Raw genomic sequence first — 18,629 nt, forward strand, 5'->3', positions numbered from 1 at the left:
GCAAAACAGCCATTTTGGGGAGATGGGAGAACTGAAAGGATATTCTATAGCTTTAGTCATACCAGACATTTTGTCTTCTGGATTATAGGAACTGCTGCAGTAGTGTTTGTAGCATGTGTGAACATGCTCAGCCCTTTTCTGGGATATGTCATTTTGGAGAGATGAGATATAGATACAAAACAATGTTTTGTATTCCTCACGATCTATTTCTGACTATAGCTTTCATATTTGTACCAGGCTCTCCAATAGTATACATAATTACTGTTCAGATTCAGGATCTCAAATTTTTGTTAGATCTGACCCACAAGTGAGGGGGGTTTTGTTTTGTTTTATTGGTGCAACTGTACTGTGCAGTCACTGTTTTTATTTGAAACATTCTACTACAAAACTGTCATGATGCAGTTATACTGTATAGTTTATTCCTTTTTCTTTTCGGTATGGAAATAAGCTATATTAGTATAAATGCTTTTAAAAAAAATCTTAAGTGCATTCATGCTGGGACATTGTTTTTCTTTAACTATATTGGTAAAGTCTATATAGTGCAAGTATTGTATGCAGATGAAATGCAAATCACTCTATGCTAGAGAAGATGCAGTTTATTTCCATGACTGCAAAAAAAAAAAATCTGAATGAGATCTGTACACTTCTTCTAATCCCCCACTTCAGTATGCATGCTGGAAGATGGTCAGCTGTCCCAATGAGTCATTACTGGAAGCATGATTATGCAAACTTAAGAGTTTTGTTAGCTGATACTTAAGTCTCATAAGTACAGGAAAAAAAGGAATACTTCATGGTCTAAACTGTTTCCCTCCTTAATTAGGAGCTGCTCAAATATACAGTTCAGAATATTCCCCACGTGCCTTTACTGTAAATCTATTTCTACAACCAGTAATTCAGTTGATGTATTTTTTTTCATCTTGCTTAAAAATGGTGTCTGTCAAATTCACTGTCTCCTGCCAGTTGTTGTAGCTGATGCTCTTAATTATGGTTGCAAATGATAGTCTGTGTGGCTTGCTGTACCAGAACTATTCCTTCTCTTGTTGATTTATCATGTATCACACTTGTACTGTAGTATGCACCCGATGACTACAATGGCCTTATTCAGCTGAGCGATCAAGCAAGGAGTGTGTTACAAGCACCGAAAGAGTGGGTCTGTTTGTAACTCTTTGTAACTTCCAAAGAAGGTAAGATGCGACTGGCAGAAACTGGACCTCCAGTGGTGAATGGGAAGGGAAAGAAGGGCTTGTTGATGCAGAGCTTTCTTGTGTTTTTTTTTTCCCCCTTCTTAGCTTGCATTGGGATCCTTGCTTAAATCTTTCTGCTTTTGTCCTATTAAAAAATCAACTAACCTAAGTAAATAGGTCAATTGTGATCTGTAGTTGTTGGGATAGTGGTGGTGGAGGTAGTGCGATTGCCTGGTTTTGCTCAGATGGTGTGCTAGACTTCCAGAAGAGCTGATTAGTGTTTATTTTCATGTGAAGCTTTCAGTTCAGCATTTTATTTTTAACATGTCAGTAGAAGATGTATTTTGCTTGCTATGGCTACAAAATGTGTGCACAAAACAAACAAGACTTCTGGCTTTTTTTTCTATACTGTATAGCTGTCTAGAGGTTAATTTTTTCTGTTTCTTGATCTCACTAATAAAATGTGAACTACATACTTTCTTTTTTAGGAGAGGTTTCTTTGGTATAGTGGCTTTCTAAGACAACTAACTAAAATTGCTGATGGTAAAGTTCCCCAAGCATTTTTAGCACTACCATATACTTCTTAAAGGCATATCATTGTGACCTAGGTGGAGTTCATCACTTCCAGATACTATTGTATTCCATTCAAAATGCTAGTGATTAATTACTGTGTTTTTTTACCTTTTTTGTACTGAAACTTTTTTCAAAAAATAAGTAAATAAAGATAAATAATACATGTTAATAGCAGTATCTTCATAGATAGCATAGACTACTTTCACAAAATCACCATCTACTCAGTTGTTTTCAAATTAGTTGGGTTCTCATGTCACTATTAGATCTGCTAAGGAGAATATAGTGTAGAGGCTGCATGGCCTGGTGATGCACAGAATAATACCTGGCATTACTCTGGGCATTTTTGTGTTTATATGGCGTTGGACAATCTGTTTGTCTCTTATTTTACTCAGATTATCTGGAAATCCAGGTCAGCTACAGGGTTCTACAATGTATTAGTTGGAAACAGGCTTTGGCTAGAAAATAATTCATGGAGTAGCTCAATTCTATGCAGTCCAAAGTAGCATTATAGATACCACTCTTCTGATAGCAAACCATTCAGGAAAAAAAAAGATTTGTACAGATTTGAATCTATTTTTTTAATATAGGTACATAAAGAAATCACATTTCTCTCCATGTAAATCAGAATGTAAAGCTGTTACATAGGTCTTAAAGAACACGAGGGTTTTTTTGTTTAATGCTTATGTTGTTTGTGGAATATGTAGTCTTCTCTGTTAACTTTCTATACAACTCTAATTTACTAAAATAAAATTAATTTCTGGGTCCTAGCACTAGTGTTATACTAATGCTGCTTTTTAAACTACTTTTTAAAGCGGTCATATGTGCTCAGCAGGCTGACTGTGCTTTGTGTGTGTTTTCAACTTTGAACTTCAATATTGAACTTACATTCATGACTGATGCTAAGTGACTGATGTAAAGATTAACATTAAAGAGCTATTTTAGAGCAGGCTGTCTTTTAGCTCAGATTGTGGCCCAAACCAAACTGCATACAACTTTCCCTTTGAGCATAACATTTTTCTGAAATAAACTAAATTTATTTCTAAACCTGAACTGGGCTTCAGACGTGACATATTATTTGTCTTTGAATTTCTTTCTGCATGTTATTTCTTGATTAACTTTAATTCTGTGTGAAGCCAGTGCTAAATGTCTCTATACATTCTTTTAGTTTCTAAAGTGTACTGTTGCTTATATCTTAAGAATACCTCTACTGCATGCTAAGTGTTTGGGTGGGTGAAGCTCTGGCATGTATTGCTTTATTTTTGTATATTTGAATGCAAAACTGATCAGAAACTACTACCGATAATAACTGAGAAGTCTAGTATTGTGGTATACTAGGCACGCACAAATTCTATTTAAAAAAAAAAAATCCTAAATATTTTAACTCCTCAAACTCATGAGGACATATGTCACATGAACTTAACTTGAATCAGGCTGCTACTCATAAAATGGTTGGTTTTCCAGCACAGATTTTATGTTTTGTCTGGCACTAATCTCTGTGACAGACTGATCTTGTATGCTGAGCTTTTTTGATCCTTCAACCTTTTGATTTTGAAATTTCATGCAGATTCATTTCTACCCAACATACAAATGGGACTTCTAAACTTAGCCTGGAAGGACTTCCAGTGTGTTGTAAGAAATGGCTGGGGCTCCATAGGGAATACAGACACATCTGCTTTAAACTCAGTATTTTGAAACTGTCTTTTAAGAATTTAGGAGGGCAAATGCACTTCACAGTAAATCAACTCCAATGACTAAATAATCTCATTTTCTATCTTGTCTTTCTTATTCTCCTTGAAATTATAATAAACACTTCTTTGATTCAGTAAGACCTGGTGCAGTGCTTCGACTTTCACTGAGCAATCTTTCTTGCTCTGTATATCTGTGTTTAAGTTCAGCTAATCCACCCAACACAGAACTCTAATACATCTCTATCCATTTTTTTAAACTTTACATGCGAGTATCCGCATGCATTCATAGCCTTTGTCACTTGCCTGTAGTCCCCACAGTACAAGAATTATTCACTGAATGCCTGGTTTTTCTTGCTCAATTTACCCTTCATTAACAACTAAGTTCTTTCTGGTCAACCTCTAAGCTCAGTTACTTGCCTAGCAAAATCTCTGCATGGAATTGTCTACATCATTCTGTTCCAGCAGAATAAGAGTTGCTGATTCTGTTGATCTTTGGTCCATCTTTTCTGTTCTTGCATCCGGAATCTCTTTCCACAAATACAGGATCGGAGTGAACCTGATGCACAGCATTTAAAAACTGCTTTTCTAGGTGTCATCTTCCGTCTTAATAGTTTATTTCTTTTTGTCTTGTACCCTTGCAGCTCCACGCAGATTCCATCCTCGTGCTTTACAACTTTAGTGGCCAGCCCAGCGGAGAGGCATTGGTGACTTTTCCAAGCCTGGATTTAGCTAAGAAAGCAGTGGATGAGAAAAACGGACAGCTCCTGGGAGGCCACTGTGTAGAACTATACCTGGTCTAACCAAACACTCTCTGGGGGATGGGGAAAGAATGTCGCACTGAACACTGTGCCCTTTACAAAATAAGGAGTCTTCCCTTGCCACCCACGCAGCAGCAAATGTGCCTTTTCAGCATGATATGTTGGAATGTAGAGTGGTACATGTCCTGTATTTAATTAGAAAAATGGTGTATTGTATGCCAAAGAAAAAAGTGAAAAGAAAAATTATGCAGTTAATTTACTTAATCTCTAATGTACTTGTTTGAAAATAGGCAACCCCCCTCTTGGCATCTAGTTAATTCTGAAGACAATCTAGTAGCACTTCAGCTATCACAGCCATGGGAGAAACCTATTGCCTGTTTAGTAGCATTTGAAGTGGAAAGCGAAGCTCGAGTCATTCAGATTCTTCTGTGTTTAGTTTTTAAGAGTTTACGCTTGGCAAAGTGTCTGGTTTTTGTAGAGTTTAAATGTCTTTAGAGAGGGCTTTTGGAATGTGTAGCATTCCCAATTCAAAGCATAGATCCAATTGATTTTTTTTGTTGTTGTTCTGGACTGGAAAATACCAGGATACTGGACCCCAAATGCAATTGTGCTTTCTCATGTTTTCATTATATGTTGTTTTGCAAAAGCCATATTTGTCTTTCCTACCAGTGTACAGCTGCCAATGTGTAAAGCAAAAAAATAAAAACAATATAAAAACAAAACCAGAAAAATGCTCTCTTCCCAACCATAACTCCCTGACCCCACCCCAAATTTTTAATCTCTACAGGACAAAAATGGCACATAAACCGGAGTACTAATAAGTTATATTTTTTTATTTAAGCATAATAGCTTTCAGATACTGTATTAAAGATTTTGCTCTAGTTTATGTGCATGCAATTTGTTTACATCTTTAAACTACTTTATTTGTATATTATGAAACAACAAGATATGTTGAAATCTAAATCCTCTAGTGCATGCTTCTTTCTTTTTCCCTGTGTGTATATACATAAGCTAGAAGTACTTTTACGTCATGTAGCATGTGTTTAAAAAAAAGACATCTGCTGTAGAAGCACTAAATGACTTTGTTTTTACTGTGCCTTACTTCAAAACTATTCCAAGTGCAATACCAGCAGAGCAAAATGTAATGAATCCTGTTGTGACATGTTCATGGATGTCTGGATTGATCTTTTTGTTAGTGTACAATTTGAGTTGTACTTAAAAGAACTGAATGATGTATGCTTCTTTATATTACGACAAATAAAAGAGATGCTTACGATGTGTATTGGCTTTTGAGAGCAACTTATACTTTGTTTTAATGTAATTTCATGAGCCATTATTTTCTGCGAAGTAACGTTTTACCTATTTTTTTCCTCCCCATAGACTTAGATGGGCATATATGTCTTGTGAGATGGTATGCTTTTTCTTTTTTCTTTTTGTATGTTCTGGCAAGAAAGAAATGTACATGATAAATATTTCCCTTGCAGTGGAACACTTTTCAGGCAGAGCAATGCAGCTGTTACATGCTTAGCTCTCTCATTCTGGTGCCAGAGGAAAATGAGTATTGAACTTGAAATTGTGTTCACTTTAGAATTTCATTGACTAAATGGATCATTCTCTTTTCTGTGCACAACCCAAAATGCTACATTTCTGTCATGGCAGAGCCAGATAACCTTTCTGTAGCAAAAATGAAGGGGGATATCTGACTAAGATAATTGGGTTTGTTTCTAGTCAGAACCATCCCATGTCAGATGCCATTTCATGGCTAAAATCTCCTGCTTAAAGTGTTACTGCAGTTGGCTGGGACTACGATATTTTATTCTGGTATTTTAAAGTGGGAATGCATTAATCTGTTTCCAAGATTTGTCTTAAGTCTACAAAAATAAATCTTACTGTTAAAGTAACCTGCACACTAGACAGGAGAATGTTAATTATAATGGTGCAGTCCTTGTGCCTTTGTGGAGAATAGTTCTCAGTTCTCCCTTCTAAAAATTTTGGGAGGCCCTATTTTGAGAGATACAGATGGACCTACCAGTCCATTTTTTTTTACACCGTTACGTTCTGCCACCATCCAGTTGATGATATCTTGCTTATGGCTTTGTGTTGAGCTGAAGAGTCTTATTTTTCTTATAACAGCCTGTATAGGACTTGTGGTTGTCTGTTAGCTAAAATGATGCTTAATCTACTTAAAAACTTCACTTTTTTTTTAATAGCTCCTTCCACTGTTGTTTATACATGCTTTCCTCCTTCCTTGGCAGGCTGCAAAATCTGCAAGTCTGCAGTCCTATGTTTACCTGAACAGAGGTTACAGCCCTAAAGGCTGTATGGAGCTTTTTTTTTATAATAAAAATTATTAAAAATAATAATTAAAAATAATAAAAAAGGAGGCTTAGTTAATGCTGTTGTTTTAATCCCTGTTTAGAAGGAGATGCTGGAAACTGGTTATCAAAATTGAACTCAGCTGTTTCATGCGTTGTGGCTGTGTGTATGCATAAAATCTAACATGGGGGATTGGAGTGGTATAAGTTTAAGAAAATATTTTGAACTTTTTTTATTTCTATAAGCTACAATGAGTGCCGGGCCAGTGTCAGCAGACACCCTCATGAGGGGCCTGACAGCAGCCCCACCCTGGAGTTATTCTGAGCTTTGTTGGTCCTGTAGCAAAACGCAACAAAAGAATTAACAAGAGCACATTTGAGTAAAATGTATCTTTATCCAGCCTTTAAAATAAAAATGCTAACAAACTTTGTATCCCCTCTGCGGCCTCAGGCTCCTTCACCCCTCAGTAGCAGCGCTGCTGTGTCCGGGGCCTTCCTGGGGCCTGCCCCGGCCGTGCTCCCCTTGTCCTCTGCTCAGGGCGGGCCCTGTGGCGCCCTACAGTGCCCGGCTCATTCTCGACGGCCACCGAAATGAAATTAAAAGAGAAGGCGGCTTTTGCCGGGGAGGGGTGTTGGCTGTAGGGCTGGGGGAGGCAGAGGAGTGGTGGGAGAGTGCAGGGAGCCTTCCTCAGCCATGTCAGTCTCCTTCAGCCGTGTCCCCATCTGGTCGTCGTCGTGTGCCCCCCCGCCCCCCCCCCCCCCCCCGCCATTTGCTCAACAAGACTGCACATTTGCCTCTGGTATTTGAAATTTTCTTGTGATATGCTTAGGAATAAAGCCCCATGTGACTAAGGCCTCCCTTCCTGGCCTGGTGGATGTGACCCAGCAGGCTGCCCCTGAGGGTTTATGTGCCTCACCTGTGGAAGGGGATGGAGCCTGCTCTGAACAGGGGGGAGGGAGGGGTAGTATAATTTGGGTGCTGGAGACAAGTACACCAGGTAACTGTTAGAAGCTGAGGTGTGCTTATGGTTTGGCTTTGCTTCTGGAAGCAGCATGCACCAGAAGTAGTGTCAGGACTGTATGAAAAAGGTCTTTATCTTCTCAGCTCAGACTTGATCCCCAAGCACTTTTATTGTGCCTTCAAATGGCTGCCTACATCACTGGAGAAGGCCAGAAACTTGGGGTAAGGCCTAAATCTGTTTTCTTCTATTTGATACGTGTGTTTATTTCTTGCAATTGAATTTTTAGACCTGCTGTGTTGTGGAGGACTTCTGAAGGAGGTTACTGTTTTTATGTGTATGTGGTTTAATGTAATAAGAAAAATAAATACAGAAAATGTTAAACGTGCGTTGTTTCACCAAAGAGAAAGATGTGAAGCTTGGGAAAGAACTGTGATTTGAGTGTGTTGTTTGAGAAAGAGTCCTTACCCTCTGTGTTCAGCCACAAAAAGTGTTTCTCAAAAATTATTATATAACTGAAATACAGAATTAACGTTGTTTCCATTTCTTTGTCTCTTGGTTTAATACTTCTGATAGTGCTGGCTTTGAGACAACCCCTTAACTAGTGTATCCCTCTTCCCGTTCTCTTGACACTGATAGTTTTACCCAGGAATTATTTCTGTGTTGTTTATCTTCTGTTGTGTTCTTCCCCAGTTCTAAGAGAAGGCAGTTTATTCTTGTTACTTGAGATTGGGGTGAGATGAGACTGAAAAGGTTGCAAAAGCCGCTTGTTCCCTGTTTTAATGGTTGCAGCTGTGCTTCTGGATCAGGTGTTTTGTGTTGGAATTGCTTCATCAGCAGACCTAACTCTCACCCTAGACAGGCTGATAAGTTTTGCTTGTTTATGTGAAGTAAAATATTTTCAACAAACTTTTGCCAGTGATTATCAATTCCTGATTTATTTTTTTTAAAGAAAAAAACCTTCAACATCTTAACTTTTGAAATAATATTTGTATCTTTTTGGTCCATTAAAATAAGTTACAAGTGTTATTGTTTAATCAGTTGCATTCTGTTTTGTACAGACATATATTTGCCAGAGTCCGTGGTGATAGGTTTTGAGGCTCACACTCAGTGTCATCTAAAAAATGATTGCATCTAAAGTTGGCTTGAAATAGTATAAAGCAGAAATCTCTCCTCATGCGTGCCAAGGTTTGTCTGAGGCCAATCTAAAACTTTGACTATTTAGATCTACTTGTTATATAGATACATATATTAAAAAAAGAAAGAAAAAACACAAAACTAAAATGAACCAGGGACATAATTTTCTTCTTCCTGTAGAATTAGGTGATGGCCACTGTATTATTTAGATGGATATCCAGTTGGACAATGTAACTATTCAGATAAAAATGATGACAGGTTCATCTAGGCTTGTTTTGAATAACCCAGTCAATTGCTGTTTCTTATATTGGTGTGTATTGTTGCGATCCTATTTCATTTTATCTATGTGAGTCTAAAAAAAAGCTATTTGTTTCTGTTAATCATAAAAACTACAGTTTAATTAAAATGCCTTCCTTTCTACAAACACTACTAAAGTGTAGTTATAATTTGTCTTTAATGTTGTCTGTGCCTTTGACAATTTTTTAAAGACCTTTACTTAAGTGATAGGAGCAGAAGCTTCTAGATTTCTCAAGTGCGTCAGTGGATTCTAGGTTGGTACTGTAATTTAATAATGCAGTTTGGTGTTTCCTGCCTGCACTAATCCTTGCTACCAGTAGATGTCCCCTTTCGACCGGGCGTTGCAAATAGCAAACGAAGTACAAATACTTCGGGACTGAGAGCTTCGGTGTTAGCAACTGCAGTAGAAGAGACATGCAAATCTTGTTAAATAATTTAGTGTCTTAAAATCGGAGGTAATTAAATCTCAGAAAAAGCAGTTAACTTTTAAAATTATTATTATTTTGTCCCTGATTTTCAATTTTAAATGCTTTCTGCCTACAATGGTTTGTTTATTGGTATTTGTCAGAGCTGCTTTGAAATGTACAAATATATCTCCAGTTGTTTCCTTTGGTTGAGCACCATGAACTGACAGTCTTCAGAAATTGTCTTTGTAGAGGACCTTGTGCACAGTAATCACTCAGTGGAGCGTGTACATAGCGTAAAAAGAGGGTTCATAAACGTCGGGAGGGGTTTTAGTGTTGAATATCCTTGCTCCAGCACTTCCTGCATTTTGGGACTGCCTCACCTGTTCAAGAGAGAATTTTGTGAAAATAGGAATAATGGGAAAGAGGGAGAAAGGGCAGTTGTATAACAATAGTTCTGCTAAAAATAAAAATAAAAAAGGCAAACTCCCTCTCCCACATCCCTTAACCTTCTAACACCTGAGTTGTCTTTATAGACTCTCTTTTGTTGTTTTGAAACATTTCATGTATTTAGGAATATCCTTGTCATGATGGAAATATTGTTTCCTACAGAGCTTCAGAATAAATGAGGTATTTTAAACGCTTTTCAGTTGTGAATATAACAATAGAACTAGAAAGAAAACATTAGCTCTTGGAGTGGGAGGTTTATAAAGAACATTGTGTTTAATTTTTAAGAAAACTACAGTAAACTCATTTGCCAGGTGTGTTTTTAAGTGAAAGCATATAAAGTCATAATCTTTGTCATTAGAAATGCTAGTTTGAAAGTGCTGAGGTGTCCGGTTCTGTGTCATCTTCCCCAAGCCCCTCTGTAAATGTAATTAGTATGTACTTTACTCAAATTTCTGATTGTGAACTAAGAATGTTGAAGCAGCAGAAAATACAAAGGAATTGTTAGTAACAGAATTTAGAGACAACTTAGCCAGATTGAGTCTGTACCACTAGAACACAAATTTAGACTTAGAAGAATGCAACTCGCCTTTTGTCCAAAGCCTGGGAATGTTCAGCAGGGCATTTTACTGCTTTTACAATATTTTTTTTATGATAATTTTGCAATAAGCGGCAATGGCAACAACAACATGTTGTATTGTTTTTATTTTGGGAGAGCATCTTCTATAATAGACTTGCTTAATGTGCAATTGTTCCAGTTTATATCAATTTCTTGTATTTGTCCCTTCCTTCTGCCTCAACTGTTAAAGCAGTGTAATTTTTGAAAGTTTTGTTGCTGTTTGTTTGTTTGCTTTAATGATCATCTGTTATCAACACTTAATTTTCTGCTTGCTGGGAGTGGGTGAAGCCAATTTGGTATTGCCATGAGTCACTTGATAGTGTATATTCCCTTTTAAAATGATTTAGGACGCTTGCAACTATAGCTTTTGGAATATGTCTTTATGTGCAAAAAGCTTCAAAATCTTTAGTCTGGATGCTTTTAAAAGAAAAATATTAAAAAGTATGCCAGGGTAAAATGGAGGAAAACTATTTCCACACCACAGAGTAGCATTAAAATTTGACTTTCTTTGATGCATTGAAAGCTAGCACTAGCATGCATGTCAGGAAGAGTAAGAGCTGTTCCTAATGTTTTTTATACTATGTCACTGTTAGGGATGTGTCTTCCTAGGCCCAGGTGTGTACTGCCTTCAATGTGGAGGGCAGATAAACACAAAGACCAGCTGTGGGGAGGAAAGTAAAGGTGTGGTGTAACTGAACAGAAGCAAGAGGCAGGCTGCAGAAGGTGCTTCCTGTCTCTTGGCAGGGCAGGACAGACTCGGCCTCAACTCAAGTGTACCACTTGTTGCTACAGCTTAACCCACAGAGATCTTTAAATGTGCTCTGAAAGCGTGGGCCTTGTTCCTGTTGGATTAAGTGTGTCTCTCTTCTGTTTGATGCAATGCAGTCCTTCAGCAATCAAAATTTTACTGTGAAAATTCACACACATTACATTTAATATTAATTCTAGCAAAAGCATTAAAATGTCCTTGATGACTTTGCTCAGTTTTTACTTAGAGTGAAATAATCTATGTCTGATGAGTATAAAGTTGCAGGTTCACTTACAATGCTGCATGTTTTATGCGTGTTATTTACCTCTTAAATCCTTCTAAAATGACTCATCAAGTCAAGTACATCGTACTGGTGATGCAGTCTGGAGAGGAGGTTAAATGATGATCTGCAGGACGTAAGCGGACATGTCCTGAACAAGCAGTAAAAAGGTAGAATTATGTCTGTTTATGCTCCTATGAATAATAGACCATTTCTCTTGCTTGTAAGTAGGAGAAGTCTTGCAGCGATGGCAGCTTCCAGGTGTTCAGTGAAATGCAACTTCTGCATATCTTTAAGTTTAATCTCTTTTTGTTCAGTTAAAAGATATTGGCAACTGAGAGATTACAGCATGGTGATGTTTTCATTAGAGTATTAACCTGATCTTACTGGGTAAGAAGTAAATCCCTGGAAAATAAGGGTTTTTGAATTTTCATATTATGGGGACAGTTTTGAGGCTGGTTTGGAAAAAAAAGTTGTATCACAGTGCCATGGGCCTAGACGCTGCTCGTGGCATCCCATAGTCAGTTTGCTAACAAATGGAAATTCAGAATACAGTAAAGGCAAGATAGAGGGACTTTCCTATTCTGTTCATTGCACCAGGAGAGGATCCAATTGTTCTTTCTTAAATATAGCAAGTCTGAGAAACAAGAATGCTGACTTGCAACTGAAGTGGACCTCAAGAACTTTCAGCTACAGGGGAAGTTCAGTTTTGGCTCTTGTGGCTTTCAGAAGGTTTGCAATGACTAGACCAGTTTGGCTAGTGGTATGGAGATTAATATCACTCTTCTAAGGATTGAGAAGGTGGTATGATTTTCTGACCTGTTTTGAACAGGAAAAGCAGGTTGGAAATATGCTGAGGAGGCAGTCGGCGGTGTTAGCCGATACTCTGGGTAGGATGGGCTGAGGTGGAGGCAAAGTGCATTACTGCTAAGAGGCTGTTCTTGGGATAATTCCGGACAGGCCAGAAATGGAGCAGGAAGGTGAGGAGACAAATTCATCAAAGCACTTGATAGGTGTAACTAATGTAGCTTTGAGCCAGGTACCTCTGGAACTGCTAGCTCTGGGCCTCAGCAGCACTGTTTATGTCAAAAAGCTGGACAGACAGGGAGGCAGTTACAGGACAGCAGCCATTCTGCTTGTGTTGGTGGTCTCATGACCTGTAGTCACAACAGACTATAAAACGGTGGACTCCAGGTGTTCGGAGACAATTTGAGACAAAGTGGGTGTAGATTGCTGTATACAATTACAGTTTGTTGGTTGCATGTCTGTTATTGAGCATAAAAGAAGGTTTAGCCTTTAGATATGGGATAGGAAAGTAGATTTGGGATCTGAAGAAAGGGCCAAGGAATCACTTTGCTGGTGCCAACACCTGTTTTCATCCCTGTCAGACAAGGTTTACCTAGCAAGAGGGAGCGTTTAATATTTATATTGATGTCCCTGTGAAAGCACATAGTTTTGCTCGAGATATAATTACGGAGTTGGTAAAAAAAACAAAAAACAAGACACCCTTGGATCTAAGCACCCCTGAATTTTTAATGCTGGCATTTGAGTCAGAAATTCCTTAGAAATACTACTACAATTAATAAGTAAGTTTTGAATTCTATTTAGCAAGCACAGCATGTCTCTTCAGAAATTCTTTTTGTTCCTACCTATTGTTACTGATTTCAGAAATATTCAGCCTCATATTAGGTATAGGTATCAACTTTGTGAAGCACACAGGACGAACTTGACTGCTGTTTAACAGACTATACCACTAAAAATCAAACTCTATAAACTCTTTGTGTAAGAGGACTTACATTTTTTCCTGAATGCTCAAAACCACTGCCCTCCCCCACACACTTGAATGTTTTTCTCTATTGTTCAGTGTACCCAGGAAAAATAAGACTCTGTGGTTTATCATTCGTTTTTATTTTTTACACACAATAAACCATAGGGTGTTTTTGAATGTTCTTATTAGAAACACTCTGTCCTTAGTCCCCCAAATCAACTGGTGAGCACTGATACCAAAAAGATCAGCTTTTCAGTAATTTTGTGATATAAGTAACAAATAGTGCTTTTCAGATGCATGTTGTTTAGTTGTTATTGTGAGTGAGTAGCCGTGCTATGTGGAAGGGTAACCAGTATGAGAATCTGCTTCGCTGGAAGGTGCAGTGTTAGAATACCAGTTATCCACTCTTCTCTCTTAAATGGGTTCTGCTGATATACTGTAGAAATTATAGAAATTGGTTGCTGCCCTTCAATCGCTTCAAGTCTGATTATGTTTACAACAAGGCATTTTTCACAAATGATAAATGAAATCTTAGGATCTGGAACTTGACCTCTCTTCTTCCTCACCAGCGGTGAGGTCTGCAAGTAGTTGACATGAATGATTTGGATGACAGTCCAAACTACTCCCTGTCACTGGGGTAGCTTTTCAGTGCTAAAAAGAGTAAAGATGGTGGGTGTTTGTTTTGAAAAGAAAAGGAAGTGGCAGTTTATACCAAGGATAATACAATACAGTGCAAAGGGAAAGCTTTTGTTCTACCTTTGATGCTCATGAGTAGCTCCTCAAATTGTGTTCGCAGAACTTCCTTGTGGCACAGCCTAGACTACGTTTCAGATCTAAGGGTCTCATGTTTCTCTGACCTGTTCTTTGTATATTCCCTCTTTAGAATACGTCCCACTTCTGTGTGGTGGATGCTTGGTAACCTCAGCACAGCAAGCAGTTTTATATCAGGTTATCTGCTGCATGATTTTCTTGAACCTTTCTCGGAAGGGATTGCGCAAGCAGTCTGGGCCAGCTTTCTGCCCAAAGCAAAGAGACATCATGGCCCTGGTTTCTTCTGATATTCCCCACATCTGAGCTTCATTTGTAAAAGGAGCTCATCCAGTTTTCACTTTAGCAGTCTGGTATGCTTGAAGCATCACATTAACATTTAGTTTAGAGTTACCTTTGTTTACATACACATCAAGAGTTTGTTCACACAGTATATCAACACTGCATAAGATCGGTAACTTGTGATTTTTCTCAATTTCTTGAATTTTTCCCCCTGCATAAATTGACTTTCGTTTACAGGCACGAAGAAATAATTCTTAAAAAATGTTTTCTACGCGAATACAGTAAATGCAGTCCATTTCAGACCGAATAGTCAAACCACACATGTAGCCTTTTGACTCAAATGTATTAAAGTATTGAAGATAATGTTCTCTTGATAATATTTCACGATGGGAAAACATTCCTCCCTTTCAAAAAGTGCCTTTGCATTTATCTTGCTCTAGCATTCACTAAAGGATTGCTAATGTGGAGCTTTATAAATAATCCTTTCTGCACTGCAGTAAGAGTAATTTAATGGGCATTTCTGGGAGGACATGCTGATGGGAAGATATTTATAAGAAGTATCAAGGGATGCCTGACAAACTGAGGTGCGTGGTTTGGCTTTTAAGTATTTCTTACCAGCTCCAAGCGGAGAGTGGGGTGTTGATGTTGGTGAGTACACATTTTGCTGCTGTGCAGTGTGAGCACACTTTGTGCCCACTGTTCCCAGCCCACCCACCATGTTCTGAGAAGAGCTCAGCTCTTCAGCTCTTGTAAACATTGCTCCAGCTGTGTGAAACCAGCAGAGTGGCTACAGTAGTTGCTGGAAGGCCAACTGAGGCCAGACTTAATTATGCAGACTTTTAGAGAAAATAATTTAAACGTTCCCAACACTGAGCAAACAAGGATTTCCTCTTAACCCTATGAAAGCAAGAAACCCTATTCCTGAAGGACAAGTTTATTTTTTTTCCTTTCAGAATGGTTTCTCTTCCTGAAAGTCCTCACTGAATCACCAGTTGTACCTGGTTGTGTCTCCAAGTCCAGCCCCTTTTGTCTCCTTTCTTAAAAAGGGAGGTTTCTCTATGCAAAATTCTGTACTAAGATGCTGTTGAGGTTCCTTTGGGCTCACTTTATTTTTTTTTTTATTAGACCTGTATTGTGGTAAATCTTGGGATGTCAGGAATCCATTCTGAAAGATTTAATGTTGTCTTTCATAAATGCACCTTCATGTGGTCTTTCCTCTAGTCGTGTACTTGTTTTTGTTCAAACAGCCAGTTGTGCAATACGGCCTTTCAGGTAGGGCCTCTTCTGGCAGGGCGAGACTGAGGACTTTCTGAGAAGTTATTTAGCAGGCCCCGTGTTTGAGGCAGTTCTTTCATGTGGTTTGGATGGTTCTGTACTGTTGCAGGAACATTGAATTAATTGTTTATATATAAATTATTGATTGGTTTTAAATTAATGAAACCGACGAGAAGCACATGTTAAAAATTTCTAGGGTTCATCAACCACCATCTGTTACTTCAGTGAATTTGATGGTGGGACATAAATAAGGCATTAGATGAATCTGAGTATCTTTTGGTAACAGCAAAAAAAAAAAAGCTGAAAAAGACGACTGTAAACATGAAATAACAACAGCAACAGAATGGAGTGAGATCACACAAACAGCTCTAACTGCAGACATTACTGTCACTGTAGATTTATGCTGCAGATAATAGAAGTACTTGAATAGCCCTATCCTGCCCCCAGCTTAGTCATCCCCACACTTTTGCAGCTTAGCAACTTACTTGTGAGTACAGGGAGGGCTGGGGACTTGTGGCCAGTGCCTCATCCTAACCTGTCTAATGCTGTCTCTTGGGTTAGGGTTCCTAACTGGGAGGATCTGCATGTCACCGGTCCTTTTCTTCGTCTCCCGAGGGGAATCTGGTATGAATTCACTATGTGGCATGGAAAGTGATTATCCTTTCATTAATACCTTAAATTTCCTCTGGTTTTAGACTGACTTTAAATGGCAAATCTATCTAGGATGGGGAGGGACACCCTTGATAAGCTGTGAGTGGTTTAAAAGTTTGAGTTACGGGAAAGGTTCATGATGAAACAGCTCATGATCAATATGCGGTATGCTGATGACTACTGAGACTGTAAAAGGTGTTCGTCATAACTGATAAGGCTCCAAAATGCCTTATATACATGACCTGAACTGTCAACCAAATATCGAGTTCTTGGAACTGGGGATCAGTACTTAAGAGATTTTATGTTATCTCAGTGGGACACAGAGGAAAATAACTTGATGGAATTCAAATGGTGATTGCTTGATGCTACTTAAGGATGCATTTACCTTAGTGGTCTGCACAAACTCAGATAATTATGTAACACCTACCTGAGACTCATCGGTATTTCAGCTAGCTATGATATTTCTTCATGTCTTGACTTCCTGTGGTTACTATTAAACACTTGCTGCAATCTACCTTAGTGGTGGTTGTCTCCTTGGTGACTTACCTGCATTTTTTGCATGTATTTGAAATAATTGATAATGCAAAGTGTTTTAAAAACAAGCTAAGATACAGTGATACTGAAAAATTAGCAAATCCTAAGACATCTTTGTCCATTTTACCAAAGCTTATTCAACACTGTGATGCTCTGTATCCTGTGAGCTTTGGGGTTCAAGTATGCTCCCAGCACAGAGCCTCCAGTATGGCTCGTAGTTACTGGAATTTATTTTTGTGCCTGTGGCCCTTGTGCTGTCAGCTCTTCTCTGGGTAGTGCCGCATGAATGGGAATGCACTTTGTTACTTTTAAGTAAGTGGGTGAAGTACTGGGGAACCAGGCCACTTGCTGAAGTCCTGAAGTCCCAGTTCATAGATTCACCGCGTGTTAGGACAAGAGATGCCTTGCGAGAGATACCTTGTTATCCAGATTATCTAGCCGGAGTTAAGTGTGATTTAGATTGTGAATACAGTGTTTAACCATAATGCTCAGAGCAAGCAGTTTGCTTTCTTTAAAAAGTCATAGGTGTAGAAATAAATAACAAACCAACCCCCATGTTTAGTCTAGTTGCATTTACACTAGGGGAGAAAGCTCTCAATTTGTGCATTAAGCATCTTGGCTCTTTCCCCATCTGAGAAGAGCTACTTAAGGACTTAGCCTTTGTTTTCCTCCTTTTTGGTGGGGTATCTTTATCTTTTACAGCCAATATTCTCTCTCAAGTTTTCTAGAGAGTTTATATCAGTTTAATCTCTCTTGCTGTCCCCCTGCTTCCGCACCCTCTTCTTGAGTAGGAGAGAGTTTGGCCATCCTGTTAGTTAAAATAAAGGCTCTTTTCCCTTTTACATGTATGTAAAATGTTGCTGTATCTTAAGCATCAGTTCTTTTATTAGACTGCTAGGTTTTCTATCTAATTCTCTCCTCTCTTTGATGGATAATGCTGCTTGCTGCAGAGCACTTTCACTGAGGCAGTATTCTGTGTCTGTCTGTACAGAGGAAACAGCACGCTGCAGTCATACAGCTTATTACTGCCTCTCGAGAGAGACCAGACACTCACTACCACTCAGCAGTAGCACATCGCCAACCTTTTCCTAATTGTAGCTTCCTAACGTTTTCTCTTTTTAAAAGCAAATCTCCACTGAACTGTTTTTTCTGTCCTGCTCAGCCCTGTAACTAAGCGTATGGGAGTGACTGCTGTGTTAGCAGTGGCACCAGAAATTCAGACTTTGCTTGCTTTCAGCTGGAGATCTGTCAGTTCATCTTCTGGGAAAGGTTATTTCATACCATGGTGGGTTTTTTCAGGAAAAGGTGCAAGGCAGTCTGGTCTTTAGTTAAGGTTTATTAGAAGTAGCAGTAGCAATGGCTTTACCGGCAGAAGGGCACTAAAGAAGTTGCGAAGCTCCTGATCAGTCCTGCTTGACTCAGTGCAGGCAGGCCAAGGCTGTATCCCTTGGTGACCTCTCTACATGTGATTTCATCTTCTATTGCTGCTTGCATATGTTCATCTTGTGGGGGGTCATACTGTAAATAAAGTGACTCAAAATACACAAAAGGGGGAAATCATTCAAACTGCATGTGATCCTAGCTTTACCTCTTGGGTGCAAACAGGAAGCTAAAGCTAGTGTGTGCTGTAAACTTCTCGCTTTGTGCCCAATGTTTGTGTCTTCATAAAGCTCATGAAGTATGACTTGGGCATGTGCTTCGTGACAACTCACATCTCATTTGCCAGTCAAAAGGGCTGCTGAAAATTCCTTGGAAGAAGAAGAAAAAGTTGTCTAATTGTTCATAAACTTTTTTCTTACCCCTGACTTTTCTTGTAGGGAATGAGAACAGCAGGTGTAAAGGTGAGATCTCTAAGTCGATTAAATGTTATACCATGCCTTCCTCACCATCTGTGTTTTGTCTTTTTTTTTTTTTAATAAAGGCAAAACCAAACAAAAAATCC

The 18,629-nt window shown here is 38.6% G+C and overlaps 1 protein-coding gene across 7 annotated transcripts in view; it reads left to right on the top strand.

Moving 5' to 3' along the window:
• ESRP2 (epithelial splicing regulatory protein 2) overlaps nt 1–5,485 on the top strand; it is a 45,281-nt gene extending 39,796 nt beyond the window's left edge. For 3 of the 7 annotated variants that reach the window (XM_040571312.1, XM_040571311.1, XM_040571313.1), the window contains one exon: nt 4,087–5,485. In XM_040571312.1, the coding sequence (XP_040427246.1) occupies nt 4,087–4,245 (159 nt within the window). In that variant the 3' untranslated portion in view covers nt 4,246–5,485. Of the gene's footprint in view, nt 1–1,072; nt 1,185–4,086 lie in introns of those variants that run through there. The other 4 variants (XM_040571315.1, XM_040571314.1, XM_040571316.1 and 1 more) reach the window with 3 other exon arrangements.
• The last annotated feature ends 13,144 nt before the right edge of the window (nt 5,486–18,629 follow it).

Source organism: Cygnus olor, chromosome 12 (genome assembly GCF_009769625.2).
Source record: "Cygnus olor isolate bCygOlo1 chromosome 12, bCygOlo1.pri.v2, whole genome shotgun sequence".
NCBI lineage: Eukaryota > Metazoa > Chordata > Aves > Anseriformes > Anatidae > Cygnus > Cygnus olor.